Source organism: Apaloderma vittatum, unplaced genomic scaffold, assembly GCF_000703405.1.
Source record: "Apaloderma vittatum isolate BGI_N311 unplaced genomic scaffold, ASM70340v1 scaffold1442, whole genome shotgun sequence".
Classification (NCBI taxonomy): Eukaryota; Metazoa; Chordata; class Aves; order Trogoniformes; family Trogonidae; genus Apaloderma; species Apaloderma vittatum.
Window position 1 is genome coordinate 59,307 of NW_009702901.1, and position 22,250 is coordinate 81,556.

The 22,250-nt window shown below is 43.6% G+C and overlaps 1 protein-coding gene across 1 annotated transcript in view; it reads left to right on the forward strand.

The window, feature by feature from the left end:
* The window catches only part of LOC104270127 (SH2 domain-containing adapter protein B-like), a 50,815-nt gene that overhangs the window by 16,730 nt on the left and 11,835 nt on the right, over window positions 1-22,250 (forward strand). Inside the window, exon 4 of the mRNA XM_009864394.1 lies at window positions 2,058-2,175. Within this exon, the coding sequence (XP_009862696.1) occupies window positions 2,058-2,175 (118 nt within the window). The remainder of the gene's footprint in view (window positions 1-2,057; window positions 2,176-22,250) is intronic.

Consider the following 22,250-nt stretch of genomic DNA (forward strand, 5'->3'; position numbering starts at 1 on the left):
TAGGGAAAGGGGTGAGACCAGTCAGCTTTACCTCTGTGCCAGGTAAAATCATGGAGCAGATTCTCCTGGCAGCTGTACTAAGGCACATAAAAATATATGAAAAATAGTGAAGTGACTGGTGACAGCCAACATGGCTTCACGAGGGGCAAGTCGTGCGTGACTAATTTAGTAGCCTTCTACAACAAAGCTACAGCACTGGTTGACATGGGGAAAAGCAACCAATGTCATTTTCCTGGACTTGTGCAAGGCATTTGACACTGTCCCACATGACATCCTTGTCTCTAAAATGGAGAGACATGGATTTGACAGTTGGACCGCTTGGTGGATAAAGAACTGGCTGGGTGGTCGCACTCAAAGAGTTGTGGTCAATGGCTCGATGTCCACATGGAGACCAGTGACAAGCGGTGTTCCTCATGGGTCTGTTCTGGGTCCAGTGCTGTTCAACATCTTAGTCAGCGACATGGACAACAGCATCAAGTGCACCCTCAGCAAGTTTGCCAAGGTCATCAAGCTGGTGGTGCTGTAGACTCACTTGAGGGAAGATATGCCATCCAGAGGGACCTTGATAGGCTTGAGAAATGGGCCAGTGCAAACTGCATGAGCTTCAACAAGTCAAAATGCAAGGTCCTGCACCTGGGCCGGGCTAATCCCAGGCACAAATACAAACTGGGCACAGAGTGGGTTGAGAGTAGCCCTGAAGAGAAGGATTCGGGGGTGTTCATAGATGAGAATCTCAACATGAGCTGGCAGTGCACTCATGCAGCACGGAAGGCCAACCGCATCCCGGGATATATCAAGCAAAGTGTAGCCAGCAGGTCAAGAGAGGTTGTTCTCCCCCTTTATTCTGCTCTTGTGAGACCTCACCTCGAATACTGCATCCAGTTCTGGTGCCCCCACCATAAGAGGGATGTGGATCTGCTGGAGCGTGTTCAGAGGAGGCCACAAGGATGATCCAGGGGCTGGAGCACCTCTGCTACGAGGACAGGCTGCAGGAGCTGAGGCTATTCAGTCTGGAAAAGAGAAGACTTTGGGAGGACCTAATAGCTGCCTTCCAATACCTGAAGGGAACCTACATGACAGCTGGGGAAGGACTTTTTACAAGGGTGTCCAGTGATAGGACAAGGGGAAATGGGTTTAAGTTGAAGGAGAATAGATTTAGATTGGACCTCAGGAAAAAATTCTTTAGTACGAGGGTGGCAAGACTTTGGAATAAATTGCCCAGAGATGTTGTGGCTGGCCCCCCCCTGGAGGGGTTCAAGGCCAAGTTGGACGGAGCCTTGAGTAGCCTGATCTAGTTGAGAGGCGTCCCTGCCCATGACAGGGAGGTTGGACTAGATGATCTCTAAGGTCCCTTCCAGCCTATGCCATTCTATGATTCTATGATTTTCTAACCTTCAGGTTTTTCTAGTCTCCTAATGGAGGAATAAAATTTTCTCTTATGACAAATAATTTCTTTTCGCTGCCTTATCCTAAATAACAAAATACAGATGAATATACTGTCCTTTTGAGAGAAAGAATGGCACAGGTTGGTTCAAGCAAGGAAGTTTAAACAAGCTTGTTTTGTACCTTGTTCTATTCAACTGAGAAATGACAAAGCTTCTTATTAATGCAGTGGGAGAATAGCCTTCAAGTATTTTTTTTCTTAACGGTATTTTCAGTTGTAGCTGATAAACATGAAAAGCAGAGAGGGTGAAGTATCTGCAAGTGAAAGTATGTTGTTTTTCTTCCTGAATATTAGCAAACTTGTCTGATAAGAGTTGCACTGGATTAAATATGCTGACTGATTGGATCTTTCTAATTTGTCCATCTCGGTTATTCCATACCTTGTATTAGTCCAGAATCTTTTGACATAGAGTCTGCCTTTTTGAGGTTTCTGGTACGATCAGGAGCACGCTTGTATCTCAGCACCACTTAGTAATTGATTTATGGCAATTACGTATTTGTCCTCTGGCATGGGATGTAGCTATGGGAAATTTCTTTTTGCTGGTAGAGTGTTACTGCCTTGTGCTTTGCACAAGACTTGAGATCCTAGTAATAATTACTTTCCTGTCTTTTAGGTATTGATGGCTGATGACTACTCAGATCCATTTGATGCAAAAAGTGAGTTGAACAGCTTGGGAAAAGGGCAGAACACTGGCTATATGGAACCATATGAAGCACAGAGAATAATGACTGGTAAGAAAAGACAATTGCTTGTGTTAGTTTATTTGCCTAACAGTTCACATGGATATTACAGCTGCTATGAAAAAGAAATGTCCTTTGGCACGCAAAACCATGTTTCTGAAGATGCTTAGGTAGTCAACAGTAAATACTGTGGAGGCTTTTCATGTGCCTGCAGATGTTTTGGTATCTAAAAATACCACTCTGATCCTCAATAGTGAATTTAGATGGTTTTTGCTGACATGTAGGAAGATGCAAATGTGGACAGTGGGAGTTGGTGTGTGTATTACTCAGTTTTGCAATGTCAAGGCTGTCATCTGTGTATGTAGTAGGAATGACCAAAGCATGACATTGTGTTAGTTCACTTAAAAGCAGTTGATCAGTTTGCTTATGGCCTTTTTTATCTCAGTCAGATTCAGACTTGTTGGTCTTCTCTCTGTTGGAGGAAGGATGCAAAGCTACATCTTTGTGCAGCTTCCTTCTTTCCTCACATTCCTCTCTCCCCTCCCTCCACTTCCTTCCCTTTATCACTTCTCTGATTTTTTATTTATTTTTACCTATGGTCAAAATCAGACGCTTTAGGATGCCTGTGAGTCTTTGACTGCTGTTCTTGGTAGTGTCTTTATTTTTCTGTTATGTAGGGAAGTGGTTGATGGTGGTATTGTTGTTGGAGTTTGGACTGTCTGAAACACCTGTCCTAACATTGTGCAACTCTATTGTCTGTTTATTTTCCTCATATTATTTGCATCCATTTCCTATTTTTTGGCTATGCAGTCTGTAAAGTTTGCTGGGCCATATGTTTTTTAATTTCTGATGATTTGACTCAGTAAACACTCATCTTTGTGTGGATCTATTGTACATTTTTTTTTTATGTTTTGAGCAGGTCCTATTTTTTTCATTATGCTTTCCTTTTCTATTGGCAGCTCCCATTTTGGGCCCTCAGGAAAGATTAATCAGTGGGGGAAGATGAGGCTGTTGGATGAAAAGATCCTTTTTCATGCAAGTGGTCCTGTTTTTCTTTTTTAAATAGCATTTTGGAAGAGAGAAGAAATGAAATGTATCTTATAGAGAGACTGGGAACTTCTATTTCTCATTGGTGTATATCTATTCATTCTAGTTGAGTAATTTCACAGAAAAACAAATTAGTCCCATAAGTTCTTGCTCTTTATACAGCAGTGATGAGCATTTGTAGTTTTAATTAGAAAGTTTATAGTGCATTGATTTCTTTCTTTCTGTTTAGTTCCTGTTAAGGACAGGAACTTGTTCTATCTCTTTTCCAGATTAGCTGTAATAGATGGGATGGTTCAGTGGACAATACTGGATGGCTTAGCTAAAGTAAGGAACAGTAAAGTTGTGTGCCCTGGCAATTGCAAGACATCTTTCTTGTATTTGGTGCAGCTGATAAGATATTGTATCTTTTCTGTACGTTACAGAGCAAACATGAGGAGATCTCAAAGATGCTGAAGGAACTTTCAAAACTGGGGTTTAACGGAGTGTAATGATATAGCAAGTGTTCTGCATATGCATTTTATTGAGCCAGTAAAATGTGCTTGGTATCTCCCTGAACATGTTCAATGTTTTGCGATCTGGATATTTGGTTTCCAGTATTCTTGTCCTAATGCTGGTGGAAATAGAGAAGTTCTTCCCATAAACTTTGACCTTGGTGAGGTGAGGTTATATTCTGCTATATTTAAAGTGTGCTTTATGTGTTATTGTTTTTTGTTGTACAGGTGTTCTCTTTGCATTTTAGTTGACAAATGAAAATGCATCTTATTGGAGAGTTTTTAAGATTCACTGTTTATTTACCAAGTGAGTTCTGTTATATATCTACCACTTCTAAAGAAGATCTTTTGCACTACAGTTTGGTTTGCCTTAAAACAGTTGCTGCTTTGTTATGTTTGTTTGTTAGCTGTGCTGTCTAATGAACAAAAGAACATTATATGGCTAGCCATTTAGCTTAACTAATCTGGTGAAGTCCTTCTGACTATATTTAACATGGACTAGTCAAAGAGAGGGGAAATTTGCGTACCCAAACAGAAAGCACTTTAGGAGAGGCAGAAAACAAAACAGCGTTTTGTCAGTTATTCCTTGTTTACTGATGTATCCTAACTCTTCATCAATGCTGGAAACCATGTGGAAGGGCTCATTTGAAATAGGAGCCTAAGTTTTTGTGTGTGCTGCATGCTCCTTGAGAGAATTGGGCAAAAGCAAATGTCTATATGAAATAAGACCCTATTATTTCAACTTGAAAGGCTGAGCTTACACAGGAGTAGAAATTTGTGATGTCTGAAATAACTAATACTTTCATTTAAAACTTATTCCTTGAAAGCTCTGTGGGCTTGCAATTATAATACAATTGGTTCTCAGCTGCTGTTTAATCAAAAAAAAAAAAAGAAAAAGCGGGTGATTTCAGTAAACTACTGAATGATCTATCTCATTCCATGCTATCTGTGGTTAGAATTGAGTTTAATCATGCTTGAAGTTACTTCTGCTGATAGCGTCCCCCAAAATATTGTCTTCCGAGATATGTGGTTATGTTGGCTGAAAATAAAGCAGCCTTTATGCCAAAGTTTGAAAAGACTTTTCAAGGAAAGTCTTGGCCTCAGGCTAAGGTAGAACATGTTGAGAATGAATGCATGTTTCTAAGAAGCTGTCATCTTCTGGCAGCTAAACAATCTGCTGGCTTGTGCTGATATTCATAAGTGTTCTGTCTTCAGAAAGTCGATGCTAGCGATTCAGAGAAAATGCCTAGGAATCCAGTTCCTGCGTACGGTGTGGTGTGAGTCTCACCTTGGGTGGATGTGCACCCTGAGCCACAGGAACAGTGTTGCATCTTTGCTTTTGTGTTTGGGGATTTCATGTTCTGGTGTAAATACAGATGCATAAAGGAAATGCTTTGTGATCTTAATATCCTGGACTGTATATGGAATGAGATCCTGGTCTGGCTGCTATCATGCATGCATACATGTGTGAAAGCAGGTAGCTAAGAAGATGCTGATTTCTAAAGATCTTGAGAAGTTGGTGAACAAGAGAGAAAAAAGTAACCAGGTAAGAAGTTACTGGCATTGCTGATACTGCCAAGATGACTGGAATTCCTCATAAAACTGTAGCTCCATGTGCTGGTTTACATCTGGGCTCATTATCGCTTGAAACAGCAGGATAAATCCTCATTGTTCCCTTGAAAGGTCTAGACTATCTATCCAGGTGTGCTGTATGGTGTTTTCACTGCTTTCTTATGCAAGCTTTTAGCTTTTATTTTCTTCCTAATGCTGGTCTGTAGCTGCTGCAGTAACATGTGGCCCATCACAGAAACAGGCCTGTGGTGCTTTACCAAGCCTGTAACTAGTTGTCATTTTTTGCATCAGGTGTAGGAGGTACTTCATGTTTGAGAGAGATTTCTCCAGAGGAGCAGTGGCTGTAAATGCTGCATTTGAGTAGGAGGTGAATGGTTGAGATGGTCAGGCTAAAGTCCTGATGCCTGTAACGTCCATACTGTTTTGCAATCCATTGTTCTCAGGGAATGCTTAAGGAGGAGAAGTTAGTTTCCACAGGAGTATTTAGTCCCATCAGCCTACACCATTTGACAAATACTAGAGAGGGGTCAGTTTGTTTTCTGTGGTGATCCCTTATCTGAGAGGAGGAAAGGTTCCCTCAGTTCATGGATATGACTATACTGGGGAAAAATATGGGTACTTTTCTATCCTTTAAAATCCCAGCCATACCCTGTGAGCTGAAGGGGATAGTGCCTTTCCAGTTTGTCCTGACCACTGTGCGTGTTAACATAGCTCTTCCAGGTATCACTGGAATCCAGGTATCAGAAGGAATTAAGTCAGACTGTGTGAAACATTGCAATCAAATGCCAGATCAAAGCAGTTGATACCACAGTTGTCTGTGTGCGGGAATCACAGAATTACAGAATGTTAGGGTTTGGATGGAACCTCAAAAGGTCATCTAGTCCAACATCCCTGCCAGAGCAGGATCACTTACAGTAAGTCACACAGGAACACGTCCAGGTGAGTTTTGAATGTCTTCAGAGAAGGAGTCTCCACAACCTCTCTGGGGAGCCTGTTCCAGTGCTCCGTCACCCTCACAGTGAAAAAGTTTCTCCTAATGTTTCTGTGGAACCTCCTATGCTTCAGCTTGCATCCGTTGCCCCTTGTCCTACCACTAGACATCACTGAGAAGAGACTGGCTTCGTCCTCCTGACACTCACCCTTGACATATTTATAAACATTAATGAGGTCACCGCTCAGCCTCCTCTTCTTCAAGCCAAAGAGACACAGCTCCTTCAGCCTTTCCTCATAAGGGAGGTGTTTCACTCTCTTCATCAGCTTTGTGGCTCTGCGCTGGACTCTCTCAAGCAGTTCCCTGTCTATCTTGAGCTGAAGGGCTCAGAACTGGACATGGTATTCCAGATGTGGCCTCACCAGGGCAGAATAGAGGGGGAGAAGGACCTCTCTTAACCTGGTACTCTCCTAATACACCTCAGGATGCCATTGGCCTTCTTGGCCACGAAGGCACATGACTGGCTCATGGTCGTCCTGCTGTCCACCAGGACCCCCAGGTTCCTTTCCCCTATGCTGCTCTCCAACAGATCAGTCCCCAACCTATTCTGGCACATCGGGTTATTCTTTCCCTGATGCAGTACTCCTCACTTGCCCTTATTTTATTTCATTAAATTTCTCCCCACCTGACTCTCCAGCCTGGCTAGATCTTGCTGAATGGCAGCACGACCTTCTGGTGTGTCAGCCACTCCTCCCAGTTTTGTTTCATCAGCAAACTTGCTAACAGTGCACTCGGTTCCCTCATCCAGGTCATTGATGAATATATTGAATAGTATTGGTCTCAGTGCTGACCCCTGAGGGACTCCACTAGATACAGGCCTACAGCTAGACTCTGTCCCATTGACCACAACTCTCTGACTTCTCACCTTCAAACACAGAATGCACTTGAAACTCGCCTTTGAAGGACTATCATCACTCATATGGAGATATACTGTCAGCCAAGTTTTTACACAAAGAGCTGCATTCTTCTAAGATATGATAACAAATGCTGGCCACAAGAATGAGATAGTAGACTGCATCTGATTTCCTTTATAGCTTGCTACTTGGCTTTGCAGAGAGCCCCTTACCTGCAACTTACAATTTTTTGCCTACAAGGTGCCTAGCATGATACGAGCTAAATATAAAAATCAGTTTACTTGAATGATAGTAAAATTAAGGTCAGCTCTAGTCTCAAAATTTACATTAGCAAAAATGTAGGGAGTGGAGTCTGTGATTATGGGACTAAAAAATGATGTTATCTGAGGGGCACGCCTGCCCTGAGAGTTGTGTGTTGGCAAAACCCCTTCTATCATTTCCAGGTCAGGAGCTGTGTTTTCTGTGCTCTAGAATGGGTAGTGAAGGAGCATTGGAGCCAGCTAGGCCCTTAAGTTAGGACGATGGTTTGAAAGTTGAGTGGAAGAGCATATGGAACATCAGTGTCTTGGTTTCTTACAGGCTTAGAAGTGTCTAAGGCCAGTGCCCTGTCTTGAAGTTTTAATATACACCATGTCTTTGGACATCAGCCACTGCAGGGGGTTCTGATCTCTGTATTGTATATCTCCCTCAGAGATACGGTGGACAGAGAGAAACTGCTCTTTGTGTATTTCAGTATTTCTGAAAATCTTTACTTTCCCTGGGATGTAAGAGGCCATGTGGCGTTCCTCATGGAGCAAATGCACTGTTGTGAAGAGAATTCAGAAGGCTGTTGTAATATTGTTGATAGAATATATAGTGTCCCTCTTCTGTTCAGGGTAGCTTCAAAGGCTATTCAGGGCATAAAAAATACCATGCCAGAAAGTCAAAGGCAGATGTTTAAGGAAGAAGGAATTCAGTTTTATTATTGATGCATTGCTCACAAGAGGCTAGTCACATAGTTGTTCTGGGAACCGGGCATGCTAGATCTTGTAGGTGGGAAGTCCTCAATATGCATTGAGTCAATCCCAAATCAACACAGAAGCATACTGCTGGTACCCTTTGAAGACTGGAAGATCTCAGTAAGTCACGAAAAGGCTTCTGGCCATAAATGGAAAGATGAATTCCAGTCTCCTGGAAATCTGTTAAAAGTTAAATCGGAAAAGAACATGTCCTTCCCCATTGTCGTGATTTAAGCCCAGCTGGCAACAAAGCACGATGCAACTACTTGCTCACATCTTCCCCCATTGGAATGTGAAGGAGAAAATACAGTAAAAGTCTTGTGGGTTGAGATAATTTGTTACCAAACAAATCGTCAGATCAGAGTAGGATAATGAGAACCAAATTCAAATCTTAAAAACATCTTCCCTTTACCCTTCCCTTGTTTCTAGGATCAACTTAACTCTCGATTTCGCTACTTCCTCCTTCCCAGCAATGCAGGAGGTTGGGGAATGGAGATTGAAGTCAGCTTATCACATGTTGTCTCTTCTACTATTCCCTGCTTAGGGGAAGGACAACTCATACTCTTACAGTGCACCAGCACAAGGTCTCTCTCTCATAAGAGACGGTCCTCCATGAACTTCTACAATGTGAGCTCTTCCCACAAGCTACACTTCTTCTGAACTGCTCTATCTTGGGCCGTTTTCACAGACTGCAGTGCTTCAAGAACAGAGTGCTTCAGCATTGGTCTTGCCATGGGCACAGCCACCTGCTTCAGCATAGGGTCCTCCACAGAGTGCAGGTGGGTATCTGCTCCACTGTTAACCTCTGTGAGTTGCCTGGGGTCAGCCTGCTGTCTCACCATGGGCTACAGGGAAATCTCTACTCTAGCATACTTTCCCCGCCTCCTTCTTCATTGAACTTGGTGTACGTAGAGTTGTTTCACATCCCACTCCTTTCTACTGCAGGTTTCCCATCAGTTTATTTTTCCTTCCTTAAATATATTGTCACAGAGGTGCTGCCGCTGTTGCTGATTGGCTTGGCCTTGGCCAGAGCCCCTCTTCTCATACTAAAACCCCAACACAAAAATCCATACAAGCTCAGTCTGTGTAGAGCAGACTGAGCAGATAAGCTAGTGTACATACTCAAGGGGAGGTTGATTATGTTGTTCAATGTGTTACCAGCCTGGGTGATGCACTATCAGCAAAGACGAACATAAACAAAGGAAAGTGCTTAATAAGAAAGGGCAGAGCCTCCATCCAGAGGAGCCTCAATAAATGTGAGTCTTCTGTTAACAAGAGCTTTTTTTGAGGTTATACAAGAGGATATTAGAGAAAATTACAAAGGAAGATTCATGACTTTACTCACAGGCTCACAACATTATCATCCTCCTTACTTTCTTCTTTTTCTATGTATTTATCATTCCATCTCTATATACATCATCTTGGCTATGCTGTAGAACAGCAGTGAGCAAGTTTAACTAGCTCACACCTTGGGATTTTAGGCTTTACCTCCCTTCTGATGGATGGAGAAAGCTGAGCCTTCTCTCTAGGTGCAGGCACTGCTAGAAGAGCAAATGTGTTCACACACTTCATCATTTCTTTCTAGGTATTGAGGTAAGTCTCTGCCTGAATCGCAGTGGAATCTCCAATGCATGACAGGCAGCCCAGCAGAAGCAGTGCACGTGCCTGTACTGGGAGGTCCCCAAGGACATGCTGGAAGCAGTAGATCTGTCATAGACATGCTGGGAGTGTGAGGAAAGCAGCATTCCCATGAACCTACACCTGCCTGAAAAGTTCTCAGTTTCCCTTGTAACTGGAGAGGCTATTTTTTTTGTTTAGACATGTAACTTCATCTGAATAGTCACTCTAGCACATGGGTGATGAGTCAGTTCTTGTATAATCCTTTACCAGGTGACCTCTGGCGTGTTTCTTCTTGGTACTGAGTCTACCACTGCAAATAATGTAAAAAGAGCAAAGATAATTACTTCCCTATATCTTAGGCCACGTAGATTAGCACATGCAGCATGGGATGTTTAGAAAGAAATTTTTTGGTGTCTTGAAGGTCACTGAGCCTTGCAAGCTGACCTGGGATCTATAAGCACTGTAGTGGCTTAAGATTTGCTGTAGCCATTGCAGAAGAGGCAGAGTGTTTGCCCACTAAGCTCAACAGCTGGCATAGTTTTCAAAAAACTTTAAACTTTTCTTATTCCTCTGTTCTTGGTGTGTGTTCAAATTCTAGATTCTGTTTGAGGATCACACACCAGGCTTCTCACAACCAGAAAACATCCTAAAAATGAGAATTCATCCAGCATCAATCTCTATCATATGGCGTTGTGGATTCCTCACTCTTACAGTCATTGTCCTGTTGCCAGATGGTGTGAAGAAGACTACATGCCAGTCATTCTAGCAGAGTGAGTTCTAAGATATTTTTTTTTCTCTTTAAAAAAAAAAAAGCCAGAAAAAATGCAAGATAGTTCCTCACTCTTGAATTTTGATGTGCAGACTCATCATTTGCAACGTGGAGAGCAACTGCATGAGATCAGGAGAAGTTCAATAGCACACAGAAGTAAGCTTGTATCTGATGACAACATAGCTTTGTTTACATGTTTGGAGTTTCCTAAAGGTCTTCAGTGGAAATCTTACAGAACTCTTCCTAGAGCTGACAAAGAAGGGGATGTCTGATGTGTCTGTCCTGAGCATACTCATCGATCGGAGCATAGTGCTAGTGTTAATAGAGCTTGGCCCTCCTGCTACTAGCCTGACTGAAGTGCAGAATTCCATGCAGCAAGGCAGAAGTGGGGACATATGTTCTAAAAAGTTGTTCTCCTTCTTTAAAATATACTAGTAGCAATGTTACTTAGACAACTCCTGGACCTCAGCATGTATTTCAAGTTGTTCCTTACTTTAGTAAAACTTTAGACAGATATTTCAATCAGCAATGATTTAGAGGAAGGTTGTCCAGGGACAGTTATAGAAGTGGAATTCTTCCTTTGCATTAAGTGTGGTGTGCATGAACTGAGGCATGTCTGAAATAATGCTGGATCTGATTCAACCTTCTTTCAGAGCAAAACAATAGATCTCACACGTGCTGTGCGCTTGCCACACTGAGTACTCCTGCATTCATGAAGCACTTCACACCCCATTGGTGAGCATGAGGAGATAAGTCCAGAATGTATAAAGTCTTATTTCTCATGTTGAGAAAGACTGTTATATGCTGTGTTTGCTATAACTAAATGCATATCTGGGCTTGGAAACCAGCTGTACATAAAAGGTATAGCATTCCTGTATGATTAAATCTGTCTCCACCCCTAAAAGAATTTAATGCATTGTCTCTAACTTTTAATATTATAACAGCGCTTGCTGCTCTGAATAGTACATACCAGCTTGCAAATGCAGTTCTTCTCCACTCTGTATAGCTAGGTAACTACAAAACTGACCTTTTCCTGAAAGCGTAAATCTCGCCACCTTGATCTGGAATATGAGTTAGAAAGAGGAAGACCAAGTATCTTGCCACACAATTCATCAGTTGCACACACAGAACTTTGTTCCTTAGTTTTGGTGTAAATACATGTTATTCAGGATGGGTTTAAGCCAAGATTTTTTTTTTTTTTGCTGTTTCAACACCCTCATCTTGTTCTTATGACTTGATGTAGTCTAGAAATGGACTAAATGGTGAACCCTGAATCACAAGCCTGAATGTAAATTGAGTGGATTTATCAGTTTCTTGCCACTTGGTCTCATTGAGACAGAACTTAGGCCCAAAATTATGGAAACAAGATATCTAGAACTTTGGAAAGGTACATCAACACTATAATAGGCTAGGTGATGGTGTATGTAACTTCATTCATGCAATTTACTTACTCAGTGATGAATCTGACCTTTGTTATTCCATGAAAAGCTAAGTGAAGGAATGGGTGCTTGGATGGTTGGTAAAGGGAAACCTTTGAGCTCAGAATGCTATTAAACCCTTGCCTGCAGTTTGGAAGACTCCTGGCATCATGCTGATAAAAGGCAGTAGTTCCAAGCCACTTTAATCAGAGGATTACTTACTCAAAACCTATCTGCTACAAGAAGGGTCTGTAACGTACGATGGTGCTTATTCCTTTGTGCTTGTGTGTGGTTTGAACACAGCATTGCCTTTGGCACAGAGAGTTATATTTAAGTTTCTTTACACACTTCAGTTCTGTGTCTGTTCTAGTATGCCAGTTACCTCGGGTCTTTCCACTACCTCATCCCCCTCACCCTCAGAAAAGTTTCAAGTTGTTTGAGCTGCTTTTCCTACGGACAGTGGTTCTTTTAATATCTCTTCAAGACAGGGATGCTACTGGCAGCAATTTGAGGAGGACTACAGTCTGTGCAGTTGAAGAGGATTTTAGAACTCTAGCTGCTGTGTTTTGAGAAATACAAAAAAAGAGAGCTGTGACCCTAGAGTGTGAAGAATTCAATGAAGTCTGAATTCACTGAAAACCTTGGAAATCTTTTGGCTACAAAGGTGAAAGAACTTCTTGTATTCTCATTTCATATCTTGCTGTCTTAAGCAATTTGCTACCACTCTGTCCAAAGTAATTTTCATCTCATTCCCATCTTGCTCCCACTCTTCTCCCTTCGCCCCTACCCTTTAATACCGGGTATATTGAATTTGAAGATGTCTCACTGCTTCCGCCATCCAGTGGGTTAGAAAACTGTCAGCTTGCTCTAAAGGTTTGTCTTATGTAAAACATGCCTGTGGATGAAGGAATGTGGCAGCTAAGGGAGCTTCTCTGTCCTATAAAGACCCATCTGAGTTATGTAAACTCTTAAACTGGATGAAGTAAAATAGAATGAAACTCTCTTGCATTATCCCTTGAAAGTGGACTGATTCTCTCTGATTTCATCAGTGTTTCATCTGTCCTTTCCATACCTGGAAAGGGTGAGAAGCAATGAACATAAACTGAAATGAGAGGTTCTGGCTGAAAGTAATAAATTTCTCACTATGAGGACAGTCAAGTGGTGGAGAAGGTTGCCCAATGAGATTGTGTAGTCTCCATTTTTTGAATTTTTCAGGACTAGACTGAGGAACCAGAACCTGAGTAGCATTGTCTGACCTCGACTTTTTACTGAAATCCAGTCAATGAAGAGCTCTCTAACACTCAATTTTAGTATTAGAAAGCAGACATTTCTTTATTGCGGCCAGATGCATGTCGGGGGGGATAATTTCGCCTACCATGCATACTGTGTCTATTACCCATCGAAGCTTATATCCAGCTGTTACATACATAGGCATCAGTTTTCCCGGAAAGATTATACCTATTCTATTTCCAGGAACTAATTATCCTATATACATAGTTGTACGCGTGCGGCCTGGATCTCTGAAAGGCTTCCCTGGAGGTCTTCGGTGGTCTTCTAGTGATCCCTTGTGGCTGATGGAGAGGTATCTTCTTGCAAACTTCCTGTAGAAGGTCCGTCTCTCTTCTTTGTGGAGTCCTTCTTGACTGGAGTCTGCTATCTATGCGTTCATCCAGCGAACAGCCACAGTTGATTGTCCTTGCAGACATCATTGATAGTCCTTGATTGCCAAGGGCCCACACAACAATTTCCTCCTTCCAGGGTGCCAGCCACAGTTGATGTCTTTCCTTCATTCCTGCCTGAGGCCCATTTTACACATTTCTGTCTATTTCTGTCTATAGTAACATTTTCTCCCTTTTGAGCTCTGTTACCTTTGTCAATAGAGCTCAACTTCAGATTTAATAATTCTTCCTTCTTTTGGCTCTCAAAAGGTTACAGCAGTTACATAAGCAACTACCAAGCACATAAAAAAACCCCATGAACATTATTATTATACATATTATTATTCCAATTAATTTTTTTAGCCATAAACCTAAATCAGGTACCCAGGATGTTAACCAGTTCCAAACCTCGGAAAACTCACAGGAGGTATCATATTGTTGGATCTCATGTAAGATCTTATTTTGTAGCCAAATCTCATTTATATCTGTTGAAATTCTCCCACCTTGGTCTACGTATACACAACGGCTCATACTTAACACTTCGCATACTCCTTCTCCTTTTGATGCCAAAATCATATCAAGAGCCATTCAGTCCTGGATAGGTATTTGTTTTAAAATAGACTTTATTACTTTCCAAGCCGTGTTGGTGTGAGTGGGAAAAAGCCTTTAGCCATTCCAAAAAGGTGTACAACTACCAAAAAATATCTGTATCCCTCTTTTGGGGGGAGCTCAGTAAAATCTGTTTGCCCATAGTCTCGTGGTGAATTTCCCTGCTTGGTATGTCCTAGCGATGGTCTCTTTAGGTTTAGGGGGTTGTTCTTTAGGCATACCTCACATTTCCCTGCCACAGACTTTATGATCTTTAACATTGGTTGCCACCAGACAGAAAGCCACCACAGGAAGGAGTGTGGGGACCCAAACAGTACTCCAGCATAAGAATGCAACTGTGCAGGCTTCTGGCTGCAGGTAGTGTCTGAGCCTGTGCTTCCCAGAGGCTGCAACTGAGAGTGCCTGTGTGAGATGCGGTCGGTTGGACGGCCTTCTCTGCCTTATGGCAGAGCTAAAGGGAGAAGTGGAGAGGTTGAAGAGTGTCAGGGAGTTTGAAAAGGAGATGGATTGGTGGAGCCACTCACTGATGCACACACAGCAAGCTCCACACGCAGTGAGGGATCCTCTTCCATCTGACCATCCGGCCAAAGGAAGGAATCTAAGAGTTGGTGGGGAATGGAAACAGGTCCTGGCTCGGAGAGGTAGGCGAGTCTCCACCCGGTCTCCCTCACCTCCCCAGTTGCCTCTGCAGAACAAGTATGGGGCTCTGGAAAAGGAGACCCAAGGAAGTGAAGAGGTGGATGGATGTGCAGTCATGGGGCTGTCTATGGAGAGTGAGTCAGCCCCATGCGTTAGGACCAGTCCAACAAAGAAGAAAAGGAGGGTAGTTGTCATTGGAGATTCCATCCCGAGGGGAACAGAGGGTCCCATCTGCCACCCGGACCCAGCCCACAGGGAAATCTGTTACCTCCCTGGAGCTCGGGTTAGGGACGTTACCAGAAAACTCCCTGGTCTGGTGCATCCTATTGACTATTACCCGCTGCTAATTGTCCAAGCTGGCAGCAATGAGATTGAACAAAGGAGTGTAAAGAGGATTAAAAAGGACTTTAAGTTACTAGGACGATTGATCGAAGGATTGGGGGCACAGGTAGTTTTTTTCTTCTATCCCTTCAGTAGCAGGTAGGAATACTGAAAGGGACCGGAAAGCATATGCTGCTAGCAACAGTTCATGATTTTATGACTTGGGTGTTATGATCACGGGGAAGTGTACGTGGCACCGGGTATGAGAGTTATAGATGGAGTGGGGCTGTCGCAGAGAGAGAGGAGATTTCTCACTTGTGAGCTGCCTGGACTGACTGATAGGGATTTAAACTAGATTGGAAGGGGGAAGAGGATAAAACCTATCTCACTACAGACAAGCCAGGGGGAGGTATCCCAGGGTTAGGGGTCAAAACAGTGACCCTGCTCAAGTGCATCCACTCCAACAAATATGGCACAAGCAATGGTAACAGATGCTCCTCAATTAAGCCTCTAAAGTGTGTGTGTACCAATGCAAGAAGCATAGAGAATAAGCAGGGGGAATTAGAAATCTGTGTGCAGTTGGAGAACTATGATCTCATTGCGATTACAGAGACATGATGGGACAACTTGCATAACTGGAATGTGGGCTTGGATGGCTATTTCCTTTTTTAGGAAAGACAGGCCAACAAGGCGAGGTGGTGGGGTTGCTCTTTACCTGAGAGAGCAACTGGAATGTATTGAGATCTATCCAGGAGAGGATGAGGAGCAAGTCGAGAGTTTGTGGGTGAGAATGAAGGGGCAGGCTAACACAGGTGATACTGTGGGGGATGTCTAATACAGACCACCTGATTAGAATAAGAAAGATGATGAGGCCTTCTACAAGCAGCTGACAGCAGCCTCTCAATCACAGGCCCTGGTTCTCATGGGGGATTTTAAGTACTCAGATATTTGCTGGAAGGCCTACACAGCCAGTCATCCACAGACCAGGAGGTTCCTCCAGTGCATTAATGATGACTTGATGCAAATTCTGGATAAGCCGACCAGGAGAGGAGCGCTGCTGGGCCTTGTGCTCACCAACAAGGAAAGTCTGGTTGAAGCAATGAGGGTTGAGGGCAATCTCAGCTGCAGCAACCATGAGATGTTGGAGTTCAGGATTTTGTGTGATAGGAACAGAATACCTAGCAGAATCGCAGCTCTGGACTTCAGCAGTGCCTTCTTGAGCAATTGCTAGGGGAAGCCACCACATAGGACAGGGTACTACAAGGCAAAGGGGCCCAAGAGAGTCTGTCAGTATTCAGTGACCACTTCTTCCATGCTTAAGATCAGTGCATCCCAACAGGTAGGAAAACGAGAAACAGAACCATGAGACCTGCATAGTTAACCAGGGAACTGCTGGGCAAACTCATGTGGAAGAAGAGAGTCTATAGATCATGGAAGGAGGGGCTGGCCACTTGGGACGAATATAAGACTGTGATCAGAGGATTTAGGGAGGCAACTAGGAAAACTAAGGCCTCATTGGAATTAAACCTTGTTCTCTGGGCCTGCAAGGGAGGTCAAGGACGATTGAAAGGGCTTCTTTAAATACACTGCAGACAAAGCTAACACTCAAGACAGTATAGGCCCACTGCTGAATGAAGTGGGTTCCCGGCTGACAGAGGATACAGAGAAGACAGAGTTACTGAATGCCTTCTTTGCCTCTGTCTACACTGTTGGAGACTGTCCTCAGGAGACTCAGTCTCCTGAGGCCCCAGAGGAAGTCAGGATAAGGGAGGAGTTTGGCCTGGTTGAGGAGGATTTGGTTAGGGATCAGTTAGGATATTGAACATCCATTGGCCCTGATGGGATGCACTCTGGGCTGCTGAGGGAGCTGGCAGCAGGCATTGCTAGGCCACTCTCCATCATCTTTGGTAAGTCGTGGACAACAGGTGAGGTGCCTGAGGCCTGGAGAAAAGCGAATGTCGCTCCAGCCTTCAAGAAGGGCAAGAAGGATGACCCGGGTAACTACAGGCTGGTCAGCCTCACCTCCATCCCTGGAAAGCTGATGGAATAAGTTATCTTCGGTGCTGTGTCTAGGCATATCAAAGATAAGAGGGTCATTAAGAGCAGTCAACATGGTTTTGCCAAGGGGAAGTCATGTCTGACTAATGTGGTAGCCTTATATGAAGACATAATCAGGTGGATGGATGGTGGCCATGCAGTGGACGTGGTCTATCTGGATTTCAGCAAGGCATTTGACACTGTTTCCCACAGCATCCTCGTAGGTAAACTGAGGAAGTGTGGTCTGGGTGAGCAAGTAGTGAGGTGAGTTGCTAACTGGTTGAAGGGAAGAAATCAGAGAGTTGTAGTCAATGGGCCAGAGTCCAGTTGGCGGCATGTGTCTAGTGGATTCAATATATTCATCAATGATCTGGACTCTGCCCCATTGACTACAACTGTTGGAGAGCAGCGTAGGGGAAAGGGACCTGGGGCTTGTGGTGGACGGCAAGATGCCCATGAGCCAGCAATGTGCCCTCATGGCCAAGAAGGCCAATGGCATCCGGAGAAGTAGCTAGTAGGTCGAGGGAGTTTCTCCTCCCCCTCTACTCTGCCCTGGTGAGCCCACATCTGAAATATTGTGTCCAGTTCTGAGACCCTCAGAGACAGGGAACTGCTTGAGAGAGTCCACCACAGAGCCACAAAGATGATGAAGGGAGTGGAACATCTCCCTGATGAGGAAAGGCTAAAGGAGCTGGGTCTCGTTAGCTTGGAGGAGAGGAGGCTGAGGGGTGACCTCATTAATGTTTATAAATATGTCAAGGGTGAGTGTCAGGAGAATGGAGCCAGGCCCTTTTCAGTGATGTCCAATCACAGGACAAGGGGTAATGGATACAAGCTGGAACATAGGAGGTTCCACAAAAATATTAGAAAAAACTTTTTCACTGTGAGGGTGACAGAGCACTGGAACAGGCTGCCCAGAGAGGTTGTGGAGTCTCCTTCTTTGGAGACATTCAAAACCCGCCTGGACATGTTCCTGTGTGACCTACTGTAGGTGATCCTGCTCTGGCAGGGGGGCTGGACTAGGTGATCTTCTGAGGTCACTTTGAACCCCTAACATTCTGTGATTCCGTGATTCTGCGATTCCCGCACTCACTACTCGTCTTCTGTAATTCAGTTAACATTGATTCAATTCCTTAGTGTGTTTCCTGATGTATTTGCTTTGCTAACTCAGTCATAAGGGAAGGAGGAACTATTACCTTCCTTTCTCCAGCCACCCATCATTCACCCTCCTTCGTGGTTTTGAACGCATCTGCTAAGCAATTATCAGGGTTGTTATGCTAGGATTTACTTTCCTTGGGTGTCCAAGAGACCTTTACAGGCACTAATAAAATCCCTTGTCATGCAACCTGTTTAACCGTGATGCCTGCCAGCCAGTTACCAGTGTTCACCAGAGTATTTCCCTTTTGATGTTCCTTTCAGTGCATGATAACAAGGATGGGGTTCTTCATGACTTGTAGTAGTCTCAGGATCTCCTTTTGGTGTTTTATCGGTGAGCCCTGGGTAGACAGCAAACCTCTCTCCTTCCAAATAGTTCTGTGGGTGTCGACTACTCTATTCTCTCAGCCTTTTGGGCCAAAGTGCTTTTTGGAAGCTCCCCTGCCCCAGTACCTTTTCGGTAGTTACCACAGCAAAACTGGCCATCTGCGTCCCATTTTCAACAAAGCTTTTACCGTCCGTATGCAGCTCCAGGTCAGGATTGTCCAGAGGTTCATCCTTGAGAGCAGGTCAACATGCATAAACCACTTCTATAAACAGTCATGCACTAGATCTGCAACAGGCTCTTTGGTGTTTAGAAACGTGGCAGGACTCACTGTGGTTGTTTTTTTGAGATTCACATCATCCCTTGTCAATGTCTGATGCTGGCTTCTGTCTTCCATTGCAATGAGTATGTAGCAGCCTTCCTTCAGGGTTTTCCAGTCTCCAGTCCTCTGGTTCCCTTGCCAGTGGGTTACTAAATATACTTGGACTGTTCTTGAATCCTTGCAGCCACACTGTCCGGGTGAACTGTGTTTTTCTGCCTATGTGAGAATTCTCCCACTCAAAGGCAAGTATTGGTTGGCTTTCTGAGCTAACAGGTATGCAGAAGAAGAAGGCATCCTTAAGGTCTAGTACAGAGCACTGGAACAGGCTGCCCAGAGAGGTTGTGGAGTCTCCTCTGGAGACATTCAAAACCCACCTGGATGCAATCCTGTGTGGCTGCCCCAGGGGATCCTGTTCTAGCAGAGGGGTTGGACTAGATGATCTTTCGAGGTCCCTTCCAACCCCTAACATTCTATGACTCTGAGAACCACTTTTGACTGTCACCCAGAGCAGTTAAAAGAGTATGAGGATTTGCCACAACTGAGTGGAGGTCCTCTGTTATTTTATTTATACCCCTTAAATATTATACCATTCTATATGTCCCGCTGGGTTTCTGAACAGGTAATATAAGAGTATTAAAATGGGGATTCACATTCTGCCAGAATACCATATTTAAGAAATTTGTCTTTTAACTCCTGTAACCCTTCTTTAGCTAGCCTAGGAATAAGAGGGTATTGTCTCGATCTTACTGATCTGACTCCTGGCTTCAGTTTAATTGTTACCAGATATGCTTTTCTCAACTTTCGTGGAATCTGGGTTGCCCATACTTCAGCGTTTACTTCTTTTTCCCAGTCCTCGAGGCACATCAGCCTGTATCTCTTCCTGTAACATAAAAATTCTGGCCTCGGCCCAGTTTATTTCAGGGATTTCTTTCTTTATTTTTTTTTCTTTTGAATTAAATTTGTGCATTCGATTTTCCAAGCATATCTCTTCCCAAACAATTCACAGGGCATTCCAGGATGTACAGGAATTGATGCATCACCCACTGTTTATGTACTTGTAATTTCAGGGGCTCTAAACAGAATTTTGTCTGAATTTTCCCAATTTCACTAACAACACTGGTCTTGTTTTTACTAAGTGTTCTGTTACATATATTAAGTACTGAATACGCAGTCCCTGTATTAATTAAAAAAAAAAATCTATATTCTCATTCCCCACTTTCAAAGTAACAAGGGGGTCAGCTGAGGATACCCCCCAACCCCAGTCCTCTTCATTCTTCATCCTCACTCTCAGCCATCATCAACTTCACAGCTTACTGGCTAGGTTCTAACTCTTTCTGAGGGCATTCCCTTTTCCAGTGCCCCCGTCGCATTGATCAGCAGCAAGCCAGGACCCTCTGAAACAGAGTCTCATCTCGTCTTGAGCCCTGACGGTAAAGTGTCCTCCCTGCCCCCCTTCTCTTGGCGTTCCCTGACAGCTGCTCTCACATCTTGTCCCAGTATTGCATCCCTCACCACTGCCACCCGCCTCGGGGTGGGAGCTCACGGCTCACCAATAAATCTACATCCTTGAACTCGCTCTCCTCTTGTAAAATTCCCTTTGTGTGTTTAACACATCTCTTGCCTCTACTACAATCAGAGCAGCGCCTCCTCAAACCACTCTCTCCCTGACACTTCCTATCACCACTGTCTCCCTCATCCTTCCTATGCCTTTCTGAAACCATCACAAAAGGGTTAGAGGGTATTAGTTTGCAGTTTTTTTGCCATTCTGAATGATATCGCAAAGTGAAAAGTAAATCTACATACGGAAGCTCATTCCATTTCCCTTACCGCTTACAAAATAACGTAAGTTGTAAAATAGTATTGTAATTTGTAGTTCCATTCCTTTGCAATTTTTCTTGTTCCCTCAGAGTATACAATGGCCACCAATCATTACAGTATTGTATTAATTGTTTTTTTGTCAGAGAGTCCTCTCCCCACCCCAACCTGTTTCCAGTGTTTCAAGACACGTCCCAGAGGGGAACATTTCAGAATTCCCTCCATCTGTAGAGGGTTTATTACCCATTACAAAAGTGATGCACAACAGCAAAAACAACAGCAAAAAACAAAAACAACCAAACCCCAACAAAACAGCGAGTTAAACTCAAAAGCAAACAAACAAAGAAGACAAACCACCCCTCAGAAAACCAAACAGTTAACACAAGATTGTAATCTGTTGGGGATCTATCTCACCAAACAGTGAGACTCAAACCCACAATTCTCTGATACTCCAAGTGTCCCTGTGCTAGTGTATGGAATATAGTTTTTACCTTAGGTACCTTTATAGCTCAACCTGGCGAAACTTTTGCCGCGGCTTATATGCAAGCTTTTCTCACGTTTTCCCCTTTAAATTCCCCTTTAGATTCCCGTTACGAAAAGAAATGCCTTTACCTTTTTATTTCTCAGGGTTCTTTGCTGTGAACTCTTTGGTCTGAGGATCAGAGGTTCTCCCCAAGAATCCCTCAGTGTTGGCTGAGGTCCCATGATCCCCAGATCCATCGAGATTCAAAAGCAAAGTCCCATCTGGGGGGTCAAAATCTGTTCCTGAAATCTAGTCAGTGAAGAACTCTCTAACACTCAATTTTAGTATTAGAAAGCAGACGTTTCTTTATTGCAGCCAGATGCATGTCGAGAGGATAATTCTGCCTACCATGCATACTGTGTCTGTTACCCGTCCAAGCTTATATCCAGCTGTTACATACATAGGCATCAGTTTTCCCGGAAAGATTATACCTATTCTATTTCCAGGAACTAATTATGCTATATACATAGTTATTACGCATGCAGCCTGGATCTCTGAAAGGCTTCCCTGGAGGTCTTCAGTGGTCTTCTAGTGATCCCTCGTAGCTGATGGAGAGGTATCTTCTTGCAAACTTCCTGTAGAAGGTCCGTCTCTCTTCTTTGTGGAGTCCTTCTTGACTGGAGTCTGCTATCTATGCGTTCATCCAGCGAACAGCCACAGTTGATTGTCCTTGCAGACATCATTGATAGTCCTTGATTGCCAAGGGCCCATACAGCAATTTCCTCCTTCCAGGGTGCCAGCCACAGTTGATGTCTTTCCTTGCATTCCTGCCTGAGGCCCATTTTACACATTTCTGTCTATTTCTGTCTATGATATGTAACAAGCTGACCCTGCTTTGAGCAGGAGATTGAAGAAGATGACTTCTTGAGATTTTGTTTAACCTAACTTATCCTATCATTCTGTGACTACTCTGTAGCTGTTATGTGAATGTAAGAAATGGCTGTGTACATCCACGTTTATTT